General features: G+C 43.4%; 2 protein-coding genes across 2 annotated transcripts in view; one reads left to right on the top strand and one right to left on the bottom strand.

The window, feature by feature from the left end:
- LOC139690442 (protein timeless homolog) overlaps positions 1-20,286 on the bottom strand; it is a 453,641-nt gene that overhangs the window by 232,093 nt on the left and 201,262 nt on the right. The window lies entirely within an intron of this gene.
- Positions 14,449-19,249, top strand: LOC139690359 (uncharacterized). Its single transcript, XM_071587769.1, has one exon. The coding sequence runs from the start codon at positions 14,770-14,772 to the stop codon at positions 17,731-17,733; it is 2,964 nt and encodes a 987-aa protein (XP_071443870.1). The 5' UTR covers positions 14,449-14,769; the 3' UTR covers positions 17,734-19,249.

Genomic DNA, 20,286 nt, shown 5'->3' with positions numbered 1-20,286 from the left:
TATTTGAGTATCTCACAAAATAAAATCCAAAGAATATCAAATAGAGATTCCAAGAAACTGCGGGAAATGCCACGACAGTAACTTTTGACGGTGTCAACCGCTAATACGCATTACAATGCAACAACTTCAGAGTGTAAAAATCATTCGCCTTCTCATTCATTAGCAATCCCGGTCGAGGCGAATGATTTTTATACTCTGAAATCGTTGCATTCAAATACTCAAGCTTTAACATGAGATTTCACGCGTAATATGTCAATATATTTTGATTGAAGTTTATAAATAAATGTTCTCAAATGCGAGAACGTCAGTGTTCCATTAAAACTCCCCACGACTTTATAGTAAGGGAAAATTTGGGCAGTGGGACATTGTTGCTTGTAATACAAAATTAACTCGTTTATTTTTCGGCCTAAAAATTGTACCTAGAAATGCTTATGATAATAATAAAAAAATAGTATCCCTTCATTGCAACCAAAAGTCCCAACAACATTAGTCTGGCATTGCTCTGAAGGGATCAGTAAGAATAAAATATCAAGGATAATATGCATCAAAGAAATAATATGAAGGAATAATATGCATCCAAAAGCAAAAACATAGACGAAAACAAAGACCCAATTTGAAATCCCGTTTTTCATTTCTCGATAAGATAAAAAAATGTTTTTTGCTAAATGAAAGACAACAACTTCAGATATTAGAAATTATATTATCTGTACTACTAATTCAATTAGAGGAAGTGGAAATGAATCGAAATGTTTGTTCAGCAAAAAAGATTCCGGGCCGACTCCAACAAGAGTCGAGCAGCCATATTCGTTATTTCATTTAAAATTTTATACGAAAAACCTACTACATCCAAAAGGTTAACGGCGGTCTTGGATGCATCTTAGTGAGATAAACGGTTTACCGTAATCGAGGAATGTTATGATATTGAAGCACCTCGGCTGTTTTAAGAAATACGACGCATCAAATTTTTTCCTCAAAACACAATACCGGTGTTTAACTTGAATAATTAATTTTGGAATTTAGAGAGGTAAACACGAAAATTTTTTATTTAACTAATTGTAATTTATTAATTAACTCAGAATTTCGTTATTTATCACTTAAACAGCATTAACTGCTAATCAGTTCATATATTTCTTAGTAACTGTGCCAAATCTCGGTGAATAACAAGTTCTGGGAATCACTCTACAGTCATGGTTCTAGTCCCACCACGAATTAGGACTTCTTTTGTTATGTACATCGGCGCGATTTGGAGTTCCCTAATTAAAATGAAATGCATTAATTGTGAAAGTCAACGAAGCACGCATATTTGAATGTGCGAAGCTTTTCAACCGTCAATGCTAGAATAGCCGCGTTGTATTATCCAACTCGGGACCAGCGACGCAGGCGTTCTTTACGTTCTATAACTTAACTAAGTAAACTCTAAAATCCCTTTAAACCGACTCCCATCACCAATAAATCGAATGTCCGGCCTTTAAAAACTGACAAAAAAATACATCTTGAGATCAATCATCTGCAGCAGAAGCGAATGCCTCGAATGGAGAGGGAAGGGGATCCTCAGCAACCTCGATCTGAACTGCTAAAAGGACCGACTGGGTGACAGTAGAGAGACGAACCCCGTTAAAAAAACACACACGGAGGTAGGAGACAGCGGTAACGGGAGATTAATGGTTTCATTACCATTTATAAAAGACTCTAACTGAGATTGGGGACTGGATAATCTCATTTCCACTCCCGTCCCCTCGGAGGGTGGAGGCGAGACGGCGGTGGGTAGTGTGGGAGGGGGAGAAGGATCATTGTGGGAGGAGGGGAAGATAGGAGGCATGAAGAGACGCGAGGGTGTGAGATAAGTACGCCCGGGTGAGGGTAGGGGGGCCAAGGGCGAGGGAAAGGAGGAAGAGGAGGGGCATTTCCACGCCGGGGATGCACGGGTGTCGAGCGGAGGGGCGGCGGCGTCATCGTGGAGGGGGAGACGAGTGGGTTGACTGAAGTGGGACACTCGACGCGATGGGGGAGGATGTGGGCGGGGTAGCGGAAAAGATCGGGGGGAATTGTTTAGGCGCGTTTTCGCCGTCGTTATTATCGCATTTCTCTCCCTCTCTTGCTTGTGGGAGAGGGGGAGGGAATGAGGACAGGGACATGTTCTGACCTGGAGGAGGGCCTCGCGAGCCTCAAGTTTGGGAGGAAGGTCGGGGGTTAGACGGGGTTTGTATCCAGCGACATGACAGGGCCTAACGAGAGGGAGAGAGAGCTTCGGCGATAGTGAGAGGGTTTGGGGACGCGGTTCATTAATTTTTATCTTCGGGTGAGGGCAGAGGGCGAAGTACCACAGGGAAGAACCGGAAGGGAAATCAGAGGCCCGGGAGGGAAGAGAGAGAGTAGGGGGGGAGAGAGTAAGTGGGACGGAGTGAAACAGGGACCGCGATTGAGAGTGCTTCACAGCATAACTGCTACAAGGGTAAAGCATGTATTCAGCAAGCAATCCGGCAGCTTTTACGCGCAAAAGCATTCAAATGACGGGAAACAAAAGTGTAGCATTCCGAACGGTCATTTTTTTCCTCCAGGTTTGGCATATAAATCTGACGTCGAGGAGCAACTGGAGTGTGGGGAGGGTGGATGAAGTGCTGGGGAGAGGGGGGGACATGGGGGGGGGGGTGAAGGAATAAATAAAGAATAGGACGCGTCGCGTCGAATACGCGTGCCATTGTCCTCTTTATTCCTTTTATGGGCTCCGGCGTGAGGGCGTATGTGTGTTCGTTTGCGCGGGCAGAGAAGGATATGCTTTACGTGTTTCCCGGAATAATACAACAATACCTTGTTAAAAAATCGGTCGTTACCACCGGGGTGGAAAAAAAGAGTTTATTCATGAAGGACGTGACGCGGTATCGGAATTGGTTAACGATCGAGCGAACTGTTATTTGGGGAGAAAAAAATATATACCCGCTCGCAATTTGGTTTTTTCGAGGGTTTCGGTTTTTCGTTTTCGAGAAATTTCCCATGTCCGTGGCGCTAAAGAGGAATCGTCATTGAAGAATATATGGAGTTAATTTTTTCTAACAACATTTTCAGGAAATGAGATCATCATTATAACAACTTCCGTATTTAGGCATAACGATAATGGGAGACGGAATAGGGCGCGCACAGAACTACACAGTGAGATTTAATGACATCAGATAAACGACTGACTCTTGATCGCGCCAGTCTTTAAAAATAACGAGTTTCCCATTTCTGTCTTCACTTCACTTGAATATGACTCCATAGAGACGTCCAAAGTCTATCGTCACTTTAATTGGTACTCCTGGTTGAAGATTTTCCCATCTTTTGTGACTCTTTCCAGTCTTCTGACTTTTTTAAATCGTATGCATGATAAAAAGAGAGGCATATTCCAACATAGTGGCTATCTTCAGTGTAATTTCAACTTAAATTATTAGTTGGGAGTTAATGGGATGACTTCATATAAGAATGAGACAAAGCTTGAAATGCTGCCGATTCTATACGAAAAATGCGCCATTTCTCAATCGTATTGCAGGAAACTTTTTCCCAAAAACTACACATAAATGACAAAAAAATTGTGCGGGATTCGAAGAGAAGAGCGAAAAATAAAATACAAGATTAAATTATTTTGAAAAATCATAACTTGATGTAGAGTTGCGCTCGTAACAAAAGGCACGACCGAAAACATTTCAGTGGAAACATGGGAGACACAAATTAACTGAATACCAGCGCCATATTCGAGAGAAACATTCGACACCACAAGAGCGTGCTCTTCTACTAGCTCCCGTGCGTTTTGGTATTCCCTCTGACGCCAATGCGTGCATGCTAAATAGATTTCCTTTGTCTAATTAGCACTCAGTAGCATCCATCGATACCACAAAATTCCAAATGCAAGTGATTTCGGGGTACTTGAGAAGGTTGCGGATCACACGGATGTCATTTTGATAAAATTTTCTGTACTTGTAGTGCAAAATGCACTTCATCAAATAAATGAAATAGGGCATTTCCATACCAGGTCAAATAGGAATTGACATAGAAAATCCAAGATTTCATACATGCTCTTATGGCCGAGGAGGAATATTACGATGAATAATGGGTTAATGGCGCAAAGATTCATGCCATTGTCACGAAAAATTGATATCATGAGTGCAGTAAAACGCTCCAATAGTGTCAATATAACAGCACTAATCCGCATTTATTTCAATAAAAGCAATTTATTGGTGGGAAAAAAGCAGATACACACATATGTATAATATCTTCGAAAAATTGACACATAGTTTTAAATAAATTTTAACGCAAGGTTCAAAATTTAGTAAGAATCTCTTAGAGCTCTTAAAGCTGTTTTTCGACTTAATATCTTTTTACGAAAGGCGCATAAGTGGGTGTGTCAATAATTTCATCACCCGCCGTTAAAAAATGAATTAAGGTGACACATTGACTCGTGCAGTCTCAAACCTACCTCCTTAAATGGCCCTTTCAACTAATTGGGTCACGGGAGTAAGGGAAACATGGGCGAAGGGGGTGGGAGAGAGAGAGGGGAGAAAAATTAATTCCATAGCGTCTCAGGGATGAAAATAATCGCACAGAAAGCGGCCGTGGCAAGGCAAAAGCCCTTATCCGACGATAAACCAATTCTATCACCTAGATTCGACTAAGAAACCGCGACTGTACGCATTCTATGAACGCCTGCATTAATGGCTGCACACAATAATGTGCCGCTCCGGGGCGTTAAACGACGAAGGAAATAAGGAAAATCAAAAGGAAAGCCACGCCAAAAGTCGATACTGGAAACCTTAATCGGTCTCGACGGATGCAAAACAGTTTAACTTTGAGATCCATATTAAATAACAGGATTATTCCATGACGCGAGAATACTCTAAATATTAAATAAATTAGTACTACTAAGTAATTATCGCGCACAATTAGCGATAACAACAGAAGAAAATCTATGAAACATTATAAATGTTTCAAAGATTTAATTATAGAGTTAATCTCACATACATGTAGTATATACAATACTACTTTCAGATTACAATTCCAACTCATACTTAGTGATTTTAATGATCTATTTTTATTTCAAAGCATGGTAGGTAGATTTTTATTTAAACTCTGTGGATATAAGTTACCGTTTAGTAACCTACAATTAATCAGCTAGATTATATGCTACATTTCTAGCGATGGCTAGTTCTCCTTCCCACTTGTAAAACGGTCCCATTTCGTACTACAGGCAGGTATAAAGGAATTCTCCAGCACACATGAAATGGTTTTCTCAAACAATTATTGTACACTTACATATATCCACACGAAATAATTGAAAAAAAACGAATTATTTTACGTTAAACAATCTCTTTAAATTTACCTACTCTGTATGATCTAAGAAAAGAATAATTTATATGCTCATTCAATGATATGTTACCTATCACTAAGCAGCTTGGAACTGTTTATTTAAAAATGAATAATTAAATATTGAGAAACTCTAAAGCAAAATATATACCAGAAACGGAAAATCCTAGTAGGAATATTCAAATGTATTAGAAGCGGTAGCGAGCTCCATGGTATTGATAACTAATAATAAGGCTGCGAAGTTACAATGATATATTTTAACTCCACTCAACTCTATACCACATCATACACTGTGAAAATAAGTGGTTTGTTTACCATCAACGAAAATTGTTAAGTAGCAGACGGAGACTCCGCAAGTCCCATGGGATTTTAATTACCTTGCATTCCCAGTGAAATTGCCGAAGAACGTTGGGGGGAGTTTTACTTGAAGACATGGGTTGTCTTTGCTGAGCAAATGGCTAGTCTTTGCCACAGTCAAGAAGATGCAAGTAGGCATTCGGTCCTTGTGCTCGTTCTCTCGTTAAAAATGCCGACCCTGTCAGCGCTGACTAAGCAGTATTGAATACTTAATACCATTGCGTAATTAGCAACTCCATGATACTCCTTAGGCTGCTTAGTGATCTGACTGACATCGTTACGAAGCTGGTGAATAAGATGCCGTTTTCTCGAATAAAGTGCGGGAATAAATCGAGGAAAACACAGGAACATCCTGTCAGCAATCCCGGAACAGAGATTTCTGAAGAAGGAAAAGAACCCATCGAATACAGGTGAACTCACTGAGAGAAATCACAAAAGGTACCTGTGGTTAACTGGTGCGCCTGTTCGTGTGACTGGGTAACTTTATTATTAGATGTATTCGCTTATTTCAGCCATATATGGCACTTGTATTAGATGGGTTTCGATAATTTTAACTACCTGTTTTTTGTTCCGGGATAATACAAAAAAGATTTGAGAAGCATAAAAATGTTCATAGTTTTACAAACGTTTCGACGCTGAAGAATCCATGGTTGACTACACACAATGAAAGTAAATTACCGATATTTTCCGCAGTGAAAACTTGGCATTCAATTAAATTCCTACAGGAAAAATGATCGATTCAGCAGTGATTCATTTTAGGAAAACAAGGTTAGGTTTAATAGAATTATGAATTCAATGGCTCATAAAACATTATGACAGTTATCGGAGAACAATATTACTGTCGATAATACTATTTTAAAATGCCATTTAAACATTAATTGCTTTCACAATCAAACAATCGGAATAAGCTGCTTTCACTGATAACCACATTAACGTGCTGTTTGTCTTATAAACAAAATCAAAAGTGTCAACTTACACGCCTCGCTGCGTGCTTTCTGTCTGGGAACTGAAACTGATCCTTAGAATAAAATTAATTACTGACGGTTTTAAGATCACCAACAGAAAAGGCAACCATCCACACGGTTACCTATTTGACTATGTAATTTTGGATGGGATATACCATTTTAACATTTTACAAGAATAAAGAACGTATACATGAACAAATAATTGAAAGCTCTAACTTTTCATAATGAGTTGCGTTTGTTGAGGCTGGTAACACCTCGGTAGATAAGGCATCCACCATAAAAGTCTAAATATTTTCTAAATAGTGAGTTTCTAAACTGCTTGACTCTACCTTGGGTCAATCTGTGTAGCCCTTCCTCAAAATCCATACTCTGAAATTAATATAGTATACTTGATGCTGTAAATTGAGAAAACGTGCGTATCAAGAATGAACTGAGGGTGTTGTATTCACGGTAAGAATAGAGAAGAAAACCAGAGGAAAACATTATGCGTTACATGATGCTGAATTAATTCGACATAATGTTTAGTCTAGTGTAAACTTATGAATTAATTTTGAACTTTCCCATCAACGGTTGTAACAGTTGAAAGAAGTTTCGCGAGGTCATAAAAGGCTAAATTCATTCTTCGGAGGTACAAAAGGACGACTTTGCCGGAGTAGCTTGACTGTTCCATCCATTGAGAAGAGATTATTTTAACTATGAAGAACTCGGATGAAACATTTTATGAAGTTCTTAAACTTAAGTTGAGGTAGGAGAAAGGAACGATGAGAATAAAGTAAATCATAAATAAACTTCCACAGTTGTAGGTGTTCACTTGATTTCCGAGACAGAATTCATAATGTCCGAGTCAATTAAATAAAATAACAATTATGTATATATATATATATCTTATATTATATATATATATATATATATATATATATATATATATATATATATATATATATATATATATATATATATATACCACCATCAAAACACACAACATTATGTACGCTTACGGGCGTTAAATTCAAATTATATTATGCAATCTATCATAATTACGGCTTATGAAGCCGATGAGTGATTTGTAGCAACTCTCCAAACTGCCCTGTCTCCTGTGGACCTCTTCATTTATTCAACACAACATGCACAAACAATCTCCAGTACTTTCTCTGTTCCTCCAACTATCGTGTCTCAAGGCATGCCTAATCAATATCCCTCTTCTTTGAGGGTCTTCCATTAGCTTATCTCTTGTTAGACTTCCTCATTTTTTACTCCATCAATTTAACATTCATCCGTATCACTATCCTCACGTATCACTTCCGATCTTTTATTTGCTTCACCTATCGCCCATAACTCATATCCGCAGAAAAGCATATTCATACATAACTCTTAACAAATCGCTTCGTTATGTCTATGCTGGTACTATTTGTTGTCAAAAGTTGCTTCTTCTGATAGAAAGCCTTCTTCGCCATTCCTCTTTTCCTAAAATTTCCCTACTCTTAATTGGTTTTAATCTTGTTTACGTAATTTATGAAATAACAATTTACGCTGTGACTATATTGATTTGTTAGCACTTTTGGAATTGTTTTAGCAATATTATATTTTGAGTTATTATATTCTACGAGTTTTGTGATTTTAATTGGAAAACAATTAAGAATATGATATCGTTCATTGTTTATTCTATCAATTTCAAGAGTTCCTTACCTCATAAGGGAGTTAAGAGATATGGATGTAAAATAAAATTTTCGCACTATTTGTCCGTGATGTGCGGTTCCCTCAAGGGTTTTAACGCTCGTAGAGCAGATGGAATATGTTTCCTTGTCACAACAAATAATCGCTCCAATCCATCCAATATACACGAACTTCATATGATGAAGTTCAGGAACACGTCGATCAACAAAGTGAACTTTGCACTTTTCACAAATAACCAGTGCAAGGAACGAACGACGGAGAGCAAACAGAATGGATGCACACTGAAAATAAGGGCGGAGGTTGCGGATGGAGCAATCGAACTGATGCAGGAACCAACTGAGGGAGATATTTCCAAGGGACTCTCCACGGAGTGGTAACAAATAAAGGCCATTCGATTCGTATTCCCGACGGACAGCAGCGCGCGCGGCAGGCTCCCCTGTATTCACGCTGAAGGGTTAGGAGAAAAAAATAATTATAACGGCAAAACGCATGCGCAATTTCAGAGATGCAGGGTCAACAAACTGACTGCGGTCCTTAGGGTGGGGAACCCCACCTTCCATTACAGCCACTCCACGAGGACTCACCCGAGTTTTTTTTTATTTCCACCATTCCTGCGCGTGCCGCGGCTGGCAAAACACCACCAACGATCCCGGAGGATGCACCAGCGAATCTATAACCCACACGGAAATACGTTAAACGACCGACACACTTTAACGTGCGTTAGGCGGGTGAAAAGCCGTGGCAGAGGAGGTGGGGGCATGATCTGGCGTTCGACTTGACAGGACCGCCGCTGCATGGGCGAGACTCGTCTGGGCGCCGCGAATGCCCCCAACGGGCGGAACGCGGGGGCTGAGGAGTTTAATTGCGTACTGGTGGGGGACGGCATATATCTCCAACATTACTCACGCCGGGGTGGTTGTTCGGAGGTCAGAAGGGGGGGGGGGTTTAGAGAGAGGCAGGTGAAGCTCCAAATGCTACGCGGTCGAAAGGTCGCTTCGCGGGGAGGTGGCGTACTCGAAACGTACTTGGGGCAGAAAATATTTGGGCGGGCGCACGGGCTGGTGAGTGCCAAAAGCATCCACCTCCTCCACTTACCTCTCCGACGCACACACATGGCTTTCCCCAATCCTCTCTTTCCAATAGACGCGATTCCAGCTAGTCCAATTGACGTCTGGGATGAATCATAACTGAGGGGGTGTGGTAGACGGACAGTTCTAGTAACTACTACCGCTTGACCCACGGGAGGGAATCCTGAGGGAAAGGCTGAATGAAGGGGGCGTGGGGGAGTTACCGGAAAATATACGGTTAAGTGCTCATAAGGGATAATTCACAGGATTCAAAAAGAGCTCGGCTCTCCGTTTATAATTTCACTCTTCCAAGCCGCTCGGAGAGCGTAAAATGAGAGAAGGATAATCGTGATTTTTAACGCATCCACGATTTTTGTGATTCATCCCACCAACATGGCCGGGAGCCATAGCTACTATTCATCCCCCACTCTCCTCCCAGCCTCCCCTTCATCTCCAAACTCACGTCCGGCCCATTCGAGGCATCCATTTCTGTATTTATTTTAATTGGCGAAAAGATAGAGGGGAGCTTTGAAATCGGATTGAAGCAGCAGTCCAGGGGTTCGGAAGGGAAAGGGTTGGCGGCGACCGGCAGGAAATCGAAAGGCAAGGGACGGGGGAGGGCGAAGATTCACAGTTTTCCTAATAGGGGACCCCGCCGACGGTCTCACACCATTAGTGCCCATGGAGGGTGAAACAAGAGGGGGACACAAGGGGAAGTGGTGGGAGGGGTTGCTAAGCGGTCTTCGGCCGCCTTTTCATACCGACATACCTTATTCCTTTCGGCCCAAGGCTGTCATAAATCTTTGAACATCCACTCTTTCTGAACCCTTACAAAGCTTTATTTTGGGCGCATATTCATCAACAACATGCATGATGGCATGCAAATTAACTAACGGGTTAATAACATTTAAATAAATTTGCAAAAAAAGTCTCTTTTGGAGAATGAAGGCGTTCGCAGGATTATCGCTATAATTAGTTAACCATGACGCGTGGCTTCCAAATATCAAAGCAGCAACTTTGAGGAATTTCAAAAAGATTACTTTGACATATTTCAAAGGCACTATTTCATTAAAAAATGATACTCTTGGGAGATAGAGAAAAATCATAAATTTAAGACGAAATGTTTTTTCATAAATTGAGATTCTTAATAATACTCTTCAGCATTAAACGAACCGACGACATAATTATCGAGTATAATAATGTTAAATACCGCACTTAATCCCATACATTCCTTATGCATTAAAATTTTGATTTTATAAGGGTGTGAAAAATGCACACATGATATGGAAGAGATATTTATGAGAACTGGAAGAAATGGATATGGTGGGGATGATGGAAGATTACGCCAAGGAAAAAGTAGCACAAGAACACGGAGGGAATAAGGATATGATGATCGAAAAGGGTGAGAATCGAATGCGGCCGAAGGGTTACGAAGGTGAACGAGATGGTATTGAAATATGAAAGCCATGAATGCAGGTCGGAGGCTGTAACGGCCTTAAAGGGATGAACAGGAAGATCCTAGGGAGAGAGTTGGCTTAAGGAAGAGCAAAGGAGAGAAGTGTGGAGGAGATGGAGAGAGAGACCGAAAGGAACCACGGAAACTGGAGGGGAAAGGAGATACGAGAGAGAACTGAGGCTGATAAGAAATTAGAGCTCACTGAATAGCAAGGAGAAATTTGAAGATTAAATAAAGGTGCCGTCTCTCATTAATTAGGCAATGCCTTCGCGTACATTACAAGTTATGGAGATTCTCTCGAAAGGGAGCTCATATCATTTTCATGAGATAGGGGCAAAGGCGCGTGAAATTGTTCAAAATATCACCTTATAACAAGGCAATTGTGTTAAGACCAGCTGGTGTTTGAGTTATCCCCATATATTTCTGCTTTCTCGTTCCACATTCCCATTTATTGTTGTAAAAGTTAAAGGATATAGGCTTTTTAGAACACTGTTACAGGATCACTGAGGTGTGATTAAGGACCTAACCCATCATCATCATTTTTTCGTGATTTTTTGAGCGAGTCAGATATTAAAACTTCTTCATGGACACTGGACGTCAGAATCCTGGAAAACTAACAACGCTACAGGAACTAAAAAAGGCTTTATGGTAGGATATTTTGCCCTTTGACATAACATTAACGTCATTACCTAAAAGATTATATCGCGTAGACAGAATGTCACTATCTACCTCACTTCGACTTAAAGAAAATTGACAACAGTTGAAACTACTATCCAACTGAATTTAAGTAATCATTCAGCAAATTACTTATGAACAATTATTATAAAAAAGTGGACCCCCTCTGTAACAGAAAATGATATTTTAATTTCGATACTAAAATCTTTATTGCTTGTACAAAAGTATAGGCCAGCGGAAATATTTTAACGGCTTTCACGTATCAAAATTGACGGCGGGAATATATTTTCACTCAATGCATTTTTTTTCTTTCACCACCACTTTTAAATTAATTTGAGCTCTTTTGGATTCAAAAATCCTCTTAAAAACTGCTGCTTGTCACCTAGCAAACCAATTCCATCGCTGAAGATCATTGAATGAAGAAACCATTAATTCATTCACTTCTTAAAAGATAAAGATATATAATGTCAATAGCGTGAAAACGAAGTACAGGGTACGGCAACGTAAATTCCTTTTTTGAAAGCGTTTGAAAAGAGGAAGTTATGCTGTCGCGCCCTGTATCTGAGAAATTAAAAGATTAATACAATAACACCAAAATACAACTGTCAATGTAGGGAAAAAAGACCTTAATTTTAGGAAATTATATATTCGCATTCGCAAAGCCCTTGGAATTGTATCGATTAGTGTTTGTCAGGCATGGTCTATGACTCGACAAATGAGATTAGGGTTACGGTTTTGAATAAGAGTAGTGTGTCACCAAATCATTTTTTAAAACAACTGTTTAAATTTAAGGAGCAGAACAACAGTCAGATGTGGGTATACCTATATCTTAAACACTAATACTTTAACGGCCGTCAAGTAAAGCTGGAGTAAAGAGTCTTGTCCGATGTGCGGCGGCAAAGAGGAATGGGATGGCGGATGGAAAGGATCAGATAGTACTATATATATATTTACAGAAATGCATGGGAACTAACAGTGAAAGAGAGGGAAAAAGAGAGGGATCGGAGGGAGGGAGGGAGAGACGGAGGGGGAAGGGTTCGGCACGGACGAGATGGGGGAAGTGGGTGGTGGTGATGCACGCCTCAGTGGCAGACTTATGAAAGGGCGGAATAGGGGTACGAAAATGGGGTAGGGGAGGCTGGGGAAGGGGACACGGAGGAAGAAGAGGGGGGAGCGAAAGGGTTTGGTTGCAAGTGAGAGGGACGAGGCAGTGGAGTGCGGGAGAGGTTGGAGGGGGAGAGTGGCGAACTAATAACAGACGGGCAAATTCGAAACACGTCGCTTCAGAGATCAGAGGGCGTAAAATAGGCAGGGGAATGGTGGGGAGAGATGGTTGGGACGCGGGGGGGGGGGTGAGCCGAGGGGTCGGCGGGGCGGAAGAAGACGGGGATGGGTATAGAGAGAGTGTGGAGATATATAGATACACGCACGCAGGCACGCATAGCGAAGGGGGAGGAGACTGGCGTCGCTGGGGCGGGAAAACCTGCGGGAAGGGGGCAGGGAAGGCGGCGCCAGAAATTATTTATTCACGCGAAGGGACGCGGACGAGGTGGTGTAAGGTAGAAAGCAGAAGAGGAAAAAAATGTTGCCTTCTACGGTGCGCGGCACCCTTCGCACCCAATTATGCCTCGCCAACCCCGCTCGATGCCGAATTTCGCGCGGGCCTTGGCGGTGGGAGGGTTGTCGCGTTAATAATTTGGAAATTAAGTGCGAGGGAATGAAATAGGCAAATTATGAAATTTTATCGCACGCAACCGACCACAAGGCAGGCGGGGTAGTGAAGAGAGCCGTCCCGTTCACGCATTCCCACGAGCGCTCACACAAGGGAGCACGGGAGAGATGTCGGGGACACATTAGGCGCAAGAGCCGCTAGCTTCCTCCCTCGGTCTTGTGCCTTCCCAAGTCGCACCCCTCCCGAATCCTGCCCCCCTGAATCCTTCGAGTCAATTTCAAAGGCAATCATGACGGCACGGGTCTTGATGATGCTAAGGGTTGCGCCATCTCGGGTGACGCTAACGAAATTTGACTTGAGTAAACGTAGCATTGCCGGGAAGGTTTGCCTGGCTCCTTGGCCCCGTTTAAAATGATTTCCGCGGCGGTAGACCGAAACAATTTGGCACGAGGAAATTGATCTGTGCCATTTCAAAACCTTGACCGAATCTTTCATAATGCTCCGCACATATAGCCACTCTTCGTCGATACAAGATGTCAATTCTGCGGCTCAAACGAAGGTTTGATTTTAGCTTCAATATTCCGAAAAATTCAAGTATAATATACTCGGTGGTTCAAATTTCTCAATAGATAATCTTTAAAAGCAGTGATGAGGTTCCATAAAAAACTACTCACGCTTATTCATAAACCATACAATTCATAATTAACCAATTAATTCCAATGCTCAAGGTGATTAGCACGGTAAAACATATTAGAGCGACTTGAAAGTGAATGAACAAGCTTACGATCTAACCAAGACAGCATTTACACCCAGCTCACTGACTCCCGATGAACAGCCAGAAAAAATGGTGATTTTTCATACTCATATAATTCATAGTAAGTCTCACGAGAAAAAGGAACTAATGAAAGCATATAGGTTGGGGACGTTGAATTCCCAAAGGGCGCCGCTTGAATCTGTGATCGTTGCGCTTTTCATCAGGGAAGGAGATTCGTACACCTAACCCGGCCGTAGGAGTTACCCGGCACCGCCAGCCGGGAATAACCCTCCTCGGACACTCTTCCAGTGTTACTGTTCGCCTACCGAGAGGAATCGGATCGACGCCGCCGCGTCTGCGCCGTCGCGAGGGGAGGCAGGGGGAGAGGCAATAGGGGAGAGACGGAGTGGGGGACGACCCCGAAAAGAGGGAGAGAGAGGGAGAGGCGCGGGTGAGTCCCTGAGACCCAAAGAGTCGGTTCGGTCGCCGGAGACGGTCAGTCGCCGGAGTGACGCGGGAGACTAAACCTCGCGATCTCTCTTAGGACTCCCACGGTCATTCAGTGGACGCATACGGTGGGCGTACCGAAGCCTTTGCCCGGATTGTTTCCCGTGGGGGGTAGCTTTTTCTCATCGTACCGGAGGCGTACGGGATACGTCTAAGGGTCTCATACGAAGCCCCCTCCAAAAACTACCCCCTCGATCCGAAGTGCTGCTGTGAATTGATACGCAACAAATAAGCGGATACACCCGGTCCGAAGTGCTGGTGAGGTGGCCATGTGAGTTTTTTTTTAAGTGAGTTGGGGAAGAGGCGCCGCCATGCGACGACGCAGGGCGTCGCGGTCCCCCATGAAGCGGCATCCCATTCTCCTCCTCCTGTTCTTCGCCCTCCTGTCCACGTCCGCTTCGCCGTTCGCGGCCGCATTCAGTGACGAGGATGATGGCACCGGGGTGGACGACGACCGCGACGACGAGGACGGGTACGACGTGTGGCCCGAGGAGAGGAGCCTCCTCAACCCGGAGCGGGCGGACAAGGAGCGGGCCGCGGAGGAGGAGAGATGCCCCGCGGCCTGTCTCTGCAACGATGCCACGCACTCCGCCGCCTGTGACGCCGACGGCGACGACCTGGCCGCTTTCCTCTCCTCCGCCGCCAAACTTCTGCACTCGTCCAACCGCGTGTTCATCAACAACTTCCGCGCCGGTGGAGCTTTGACCCCCGACTCCCTCCCTTCGCTCTCCCTCTCCGAACTCTCGCTGACCGGTGGGGTGCTCCCGGCCCTGGCCGGAAACGCGACTTTCTCCACCTTCGACCGTGGGAATCGGCTGGCGCGGCTTGACCTTAGCGGGAATTCACTGGCGGCCGTGGGAAGCGACGCGCTCTCTGGCCTCCCGAACCTGCGGCTCTTGAGGCTGTCCGACAATTCTCTCACCACTGTGCCGGAAATTCGATTGCCCTCGCTGGTGTCACTGAGTCTGCGTGGTAACAGGCTCACCGAGTTAAACGCTCGCTGTCTGGCAGGGACACCATCCTTGAGATCGGTGGACCTGTCCTCTAATCGCGTGGCGCATGTGGCCCCGACTGCTTTACACGGACTATCAGCCCTCACCAGATTAATTCTGACGGACAACCCCCTACTACATCTGGAGAGATTGGACGCTTTCGGTGCGGCAAGGTTGAGGGTCGTAGATGTTTCGAGGGCTGGACTGTCTAGGGTTCCGAGCACGTTGGCGCGCTCGGTACGTGACCTCAGGGTGGAAGGAAATAATATAGGTGCAATTAGGCGAGGTGATCTTGACCCGTATCCTTTGGTCGAGCGGCTATCATTGGATGCCAACAGGATAGACGTTGTAGAGGAAGATGCTTTGGGTCGTCTTGAGGTGTTGACCAGGCTGCGACTTGGAGGTAACAGGCTTCGCGCTGTCCCTAGATCTCTTCCCACGGTGCTGCGCCACCTTCATCTTCAGGACAACAGAATGGTTGCCCTTCGAGCAGGAGATCTTCACGGGTTGTCTCGCTTGGAAACACTGGATTTGTCCTCCAACGAGATCAGAGAGGTCGAAGCTGGTGCATTAGCTTCATCCCCAACCCTGCATGTTCTTTCCCTCAAAAGCAATCAGCTGTCCACGATTCCGGCTGGAACTTTCAAACGCCTCCGGGACCTCACATCTCTCGACTTGTCCAATAATCCTATTAAGCACCTTGAATCGTCGACCTTTGAGTCCCTGACCTCTCTCAAGGAGCTGAGGCTGTCTGGAGCTGGCTCAGCGGAGGCAGACGCTGCCGAACTCTTTGCCCCGCTAGCGTCTCTTAAGACGATGGACCTATCTGGCAGTCCGTGGCTAGCGGTTGCTCTGACGACTGGAGGTGGGGATGCTTTACGACCTCTCCGGGGTCTTAGAGATCTGGACCTGTCTCGCTGCGGACTACATTCCCTCCCTTCCGATATACCCTTCCTTCTCCCTGAGCTGAGATTGGTGACTCTTGCTGGTAACGAGTGGTATTGCCACGGTAAAGAAGCAGAATCTGCTTTTGCCCTGTCCGAGTGGATAAGAGAGCCTGGTGAAACAGTGATTCTGGAAGCGGACGATATTAGATGCACCCTTCCGGAGCACCTAAGATCGCGGCCTATGGCCATGCTTAGAGAAGACGATTTCGGGATACCTCCGACTACCCAGTCAACTACAATCCAGACAGAATCAACGAGCACTCCCAATCCTCCTACTACAACACCCCTCGAGCTACCAAGCACGACTGGCCCATCCGTAACCGATGAAACATCACTAATCCATGAGAGGTCATCAAATGAAACTTTAATTAACCAAAACACAGATCTGTCTAAGGGTGAGTCGAAGTTAACGGTTATTCCGAAGAAAATAAAAAATGAAAAGAAATTTGATCCAAATTCAACTGCAATTAATGATTTAACGGTGAGAAATACCCTAGCAGAATCTGTTACAACTCAATCAACTCCAAAATCAACAGAAAAATTTTCAGCGGACAAAACCGATAAACCGATTATGTTACCTACAACAGAGAAACCAGTTTCTACCACCACTGAAATAAGCGACAGCAAAAAGGTATCTACGATAAACCCATTAGACTACAAAGCAGTCAAATTCAACCCCACCACGACCACTATCATCACGAGCACAACTCGGACAACAGACAAAACGCACGCAGTGCAGAGCGACGCGGCCACCATTCCTTCCAAGATCATTACACCCTCTACCATCGCCACCAGTTCTTCCAGCAGCCACCCTACCCAAGAAGATAAGACTACTTTGACTCCAATACCCTTCACAGTATCTTCCGCGTCTTCCCCGCCTCCTCCCGCAACGGTCCTGCCATCCTCTGAATCACCCTCCCCGGATAGAGGCATGAGCCAAGCCCTTGCGCGGTCGGGAGTTGACGAGGCGCCGGAAGCCAACGTGATCACGCCGTCGGAGGTCTCGCCGCACGCCGTCCACGCAGCGGCCCCCATTACCCTAGGCCTCCTCGGAACCTGCGCCCTCCTCGCCGCCGTCGGAGCGCTATACCGACGGGGCAGAGGGATGAACGGGGGCGGCGTTATTGGAGGGGTTGCGGCGAGGGGCGGGGGATCGGCGGGGCCGGGAAACCAGACTTCCTCGTCGGGCCGGAGATCCTCAGCCAGCATAGCCTACAGGCCCCACCGGGACGAAGTTAGCATCGCCACGGTGGTGGGTGACGAAGAGGAAGATGAAGAAGGGGTGGGGGAGAGACGGAAGGGGCTGCCTTACTCCCGACCGGTAGCCCTGTGGTGACATCTATCAGGAAAGGAGGTAGACAACGGTGCCGCCTCCTCATCCTCCTCCTCCCTCATCATTTGAGTGGAAGTGGAACGGCGCCAAGTGATAAATTAAAAAAATGGATGTATAGAATTAAAAAATATATATAAATAAAAAAAACGAGAGGAAAACGAACGGGACAATTGCGTGATCCCTTCTATCGTGAAAACGCAAGTTCGAACACAAATTTTTTGCACGACTGCAAAAAACGAGGCCCGTCGTCTTCCAGTTCGAATAATTCCAGAGGAAGAGACCGTGAAACAAGGGGGATGTAAGTGGAAGTAAGTGATATTTGAAATAATAATACGACCATTGGATAAAATAACAATAATAATTTAGATGTAAAAAAAGGACCGGGATGGCTTCTTTTGTAGACAGTAACACAGTGAGCGAGGTGTGTAGCGTTATTTTTCAGCCGCACACCGAAAATGGGAGTGTTTCCAAAGTGAAAATATAAATGAAAATACATGTGCTGTGAGCGTGGTTTGTGTGTTAAACCCCGTTATCGTGATGTGCCGTGTCTTGGATTGATAGTTTCATCATGTTTGTGACGGTGGTACGCGGTAAATTGAAGAAAATGAGAGAATCAGTGAAAGTGATATCTGAATGAAGCAGATGTAATGAAGGGGAGACGTCGCATATCTCCCTTTAATAATGTTGTAAGAAAAGGCAAAAAGTAGGAGATGTGGCGTGAGACAGGAGGAAATTTGGGGAGGGTTTATTTTGCTATTGCCATAAAAAATTTATAATTCCCTAAATAGTCAGTAGTAGAACGAGAAAAAAGTATAATACATGGCGTGCTCATCCTGTGAATGTGTTGTGTACTCTCGTGTGTTAATAATCTCACAAAATAAGTCCATCTCCACGGTTCACTGAAAGCCCTTCCCTTTAAAATACTCCTCCCGCCTCCTCCTGAATCCTCTCTGCATGAATCCACTACAACCACCCCCATGTCGGCGTTGCTTTACTCTCAGCGTCGTAAAGAATGCAAAACGCGCGGCCTCCATGATGGAATGGGGTCGGCGTTTGAGGGAGCATTAAAAAAAAAAAAACCTTTTCCTCTCGCTTTCAATACCCCTACCTTATTCCTCATACTGAAACTCAAGCGCCAAATCAATTGTTTCAAATGTCACGGTTTGCGGTCTTCACTTGGACCGCTGCATTGGAAAGAAGTGGACAAGAAAGCAATTTGTACTGGGAATTGCTAAAGTGAGTTTTGCATAAAATACACGAGAAAATTGAGTAAAGAGAAATTTTCTGAGAATATGTAATAATAAATCATTTGAATACACCCATGGGATATTTCCTAAGCATTTTACAAATTCCTGTTTCGAAATACAATAATGAGACGGATGATTTTCAGCGCAATAAATCTTTACGTAGAGGTCTTTAAATGGGAACCTGAAGACTAAATTGCTAACTTGTCAATGAGAATAAATTTTTTACGTAGCATACCTCATTATTCAATTTTATTTGTGTCTTAACCACGACCTAACTACACCTAATTTAATAATATTTAATTCAGTGAAATGGCTACCCAAGCCATAACTTACCAATATAATTATAAATTAATTTATTTTCATTTCTTCATAAAACTTTGTAAATGTTTGATTAGTACTGTAACAAAATGTAATAAGAAAACAAAAGAGCAGTTTGAATTTGTTTTTTAATATATACCTGAAATAAATTAGATAAATCACACACCTCTTGAAGTCAACCAAGATTAAAAGTAAGCGGGATCAAGAGCATAAGTAGCAGGTCCAATAAATCTGCAAACGTTTCAAAATTGGATTGGTAACGAAAGAAAATCTTTTACAACGTACTTAAACGCGAGCGATGATACCGGATACTACAATAAATTAGCTACAAACGCTATTGGACACGCTTAAACATACTGGGGAAATATAATAGATACATTATTTTCTGAAAGCTATGTAGATATTTTACGCGGAAAATGCAGATGCTGTGTATAGAAGTATCAATGCGTCAAAATAACCGTGTTCGCCGGAAAAGGGGAAAATACAGTGCTAATGGTATTTTCATTCTATATGAGTTAAAAGCATGTGATCTCGTTATAATTTTCTATTCATGACTACATGCGTGATTAATATACAAAACATATCCTACAGAGTAACATAAAAGTCAAAGCGTTACGTATCTTTTTAATTTTTGCCAACTGGGTGTGATGTAATAGAATTTAGGTGACCATTTGAAATCTTCAGACACACTGCTGAAAAATTAGGCGTTTGTTAAGAAAAACATAGGCATAAAATTAAATTAAACAACTCCATAAATGTATACGATTGCTATTTTATGTATGTTTCACCGTAATGATGTCCCGGAAAATTGAGAGTCAACTAACAAGAGTTATATTTCTTGAAGAAAATAAATCCCGGTTTGGGTTAAAAAGGATATCATTGTGACTATAAAGTTTTTCGCAACGCAAATTATTAGTTTCTATTTGCGTTAAACGTTAACTTATCGTTAACACAAAAATCTTTTCCAAGGACAGGGCAATCAGCCAAAACG

The sequence above is a fragment of the Hetaerina americana genome, unplaced genomic scaffold (assembly GCF_022747635.1).
Source record: "Hetaerina americana unplaced genomic scaffold, ioHetAmer1.1.p SCAF_3, whole genome shotgun sequence".
Taxonomy (NCBI): Eukaryota; Metazoa; Arthropoda; class Insecta; order Odonata; family Calopterygidae; genus Hetaerina; species Hetaerina americana.
This window is presented reverse-complemented; position numbering and strand designations above follow the sequence as displayed.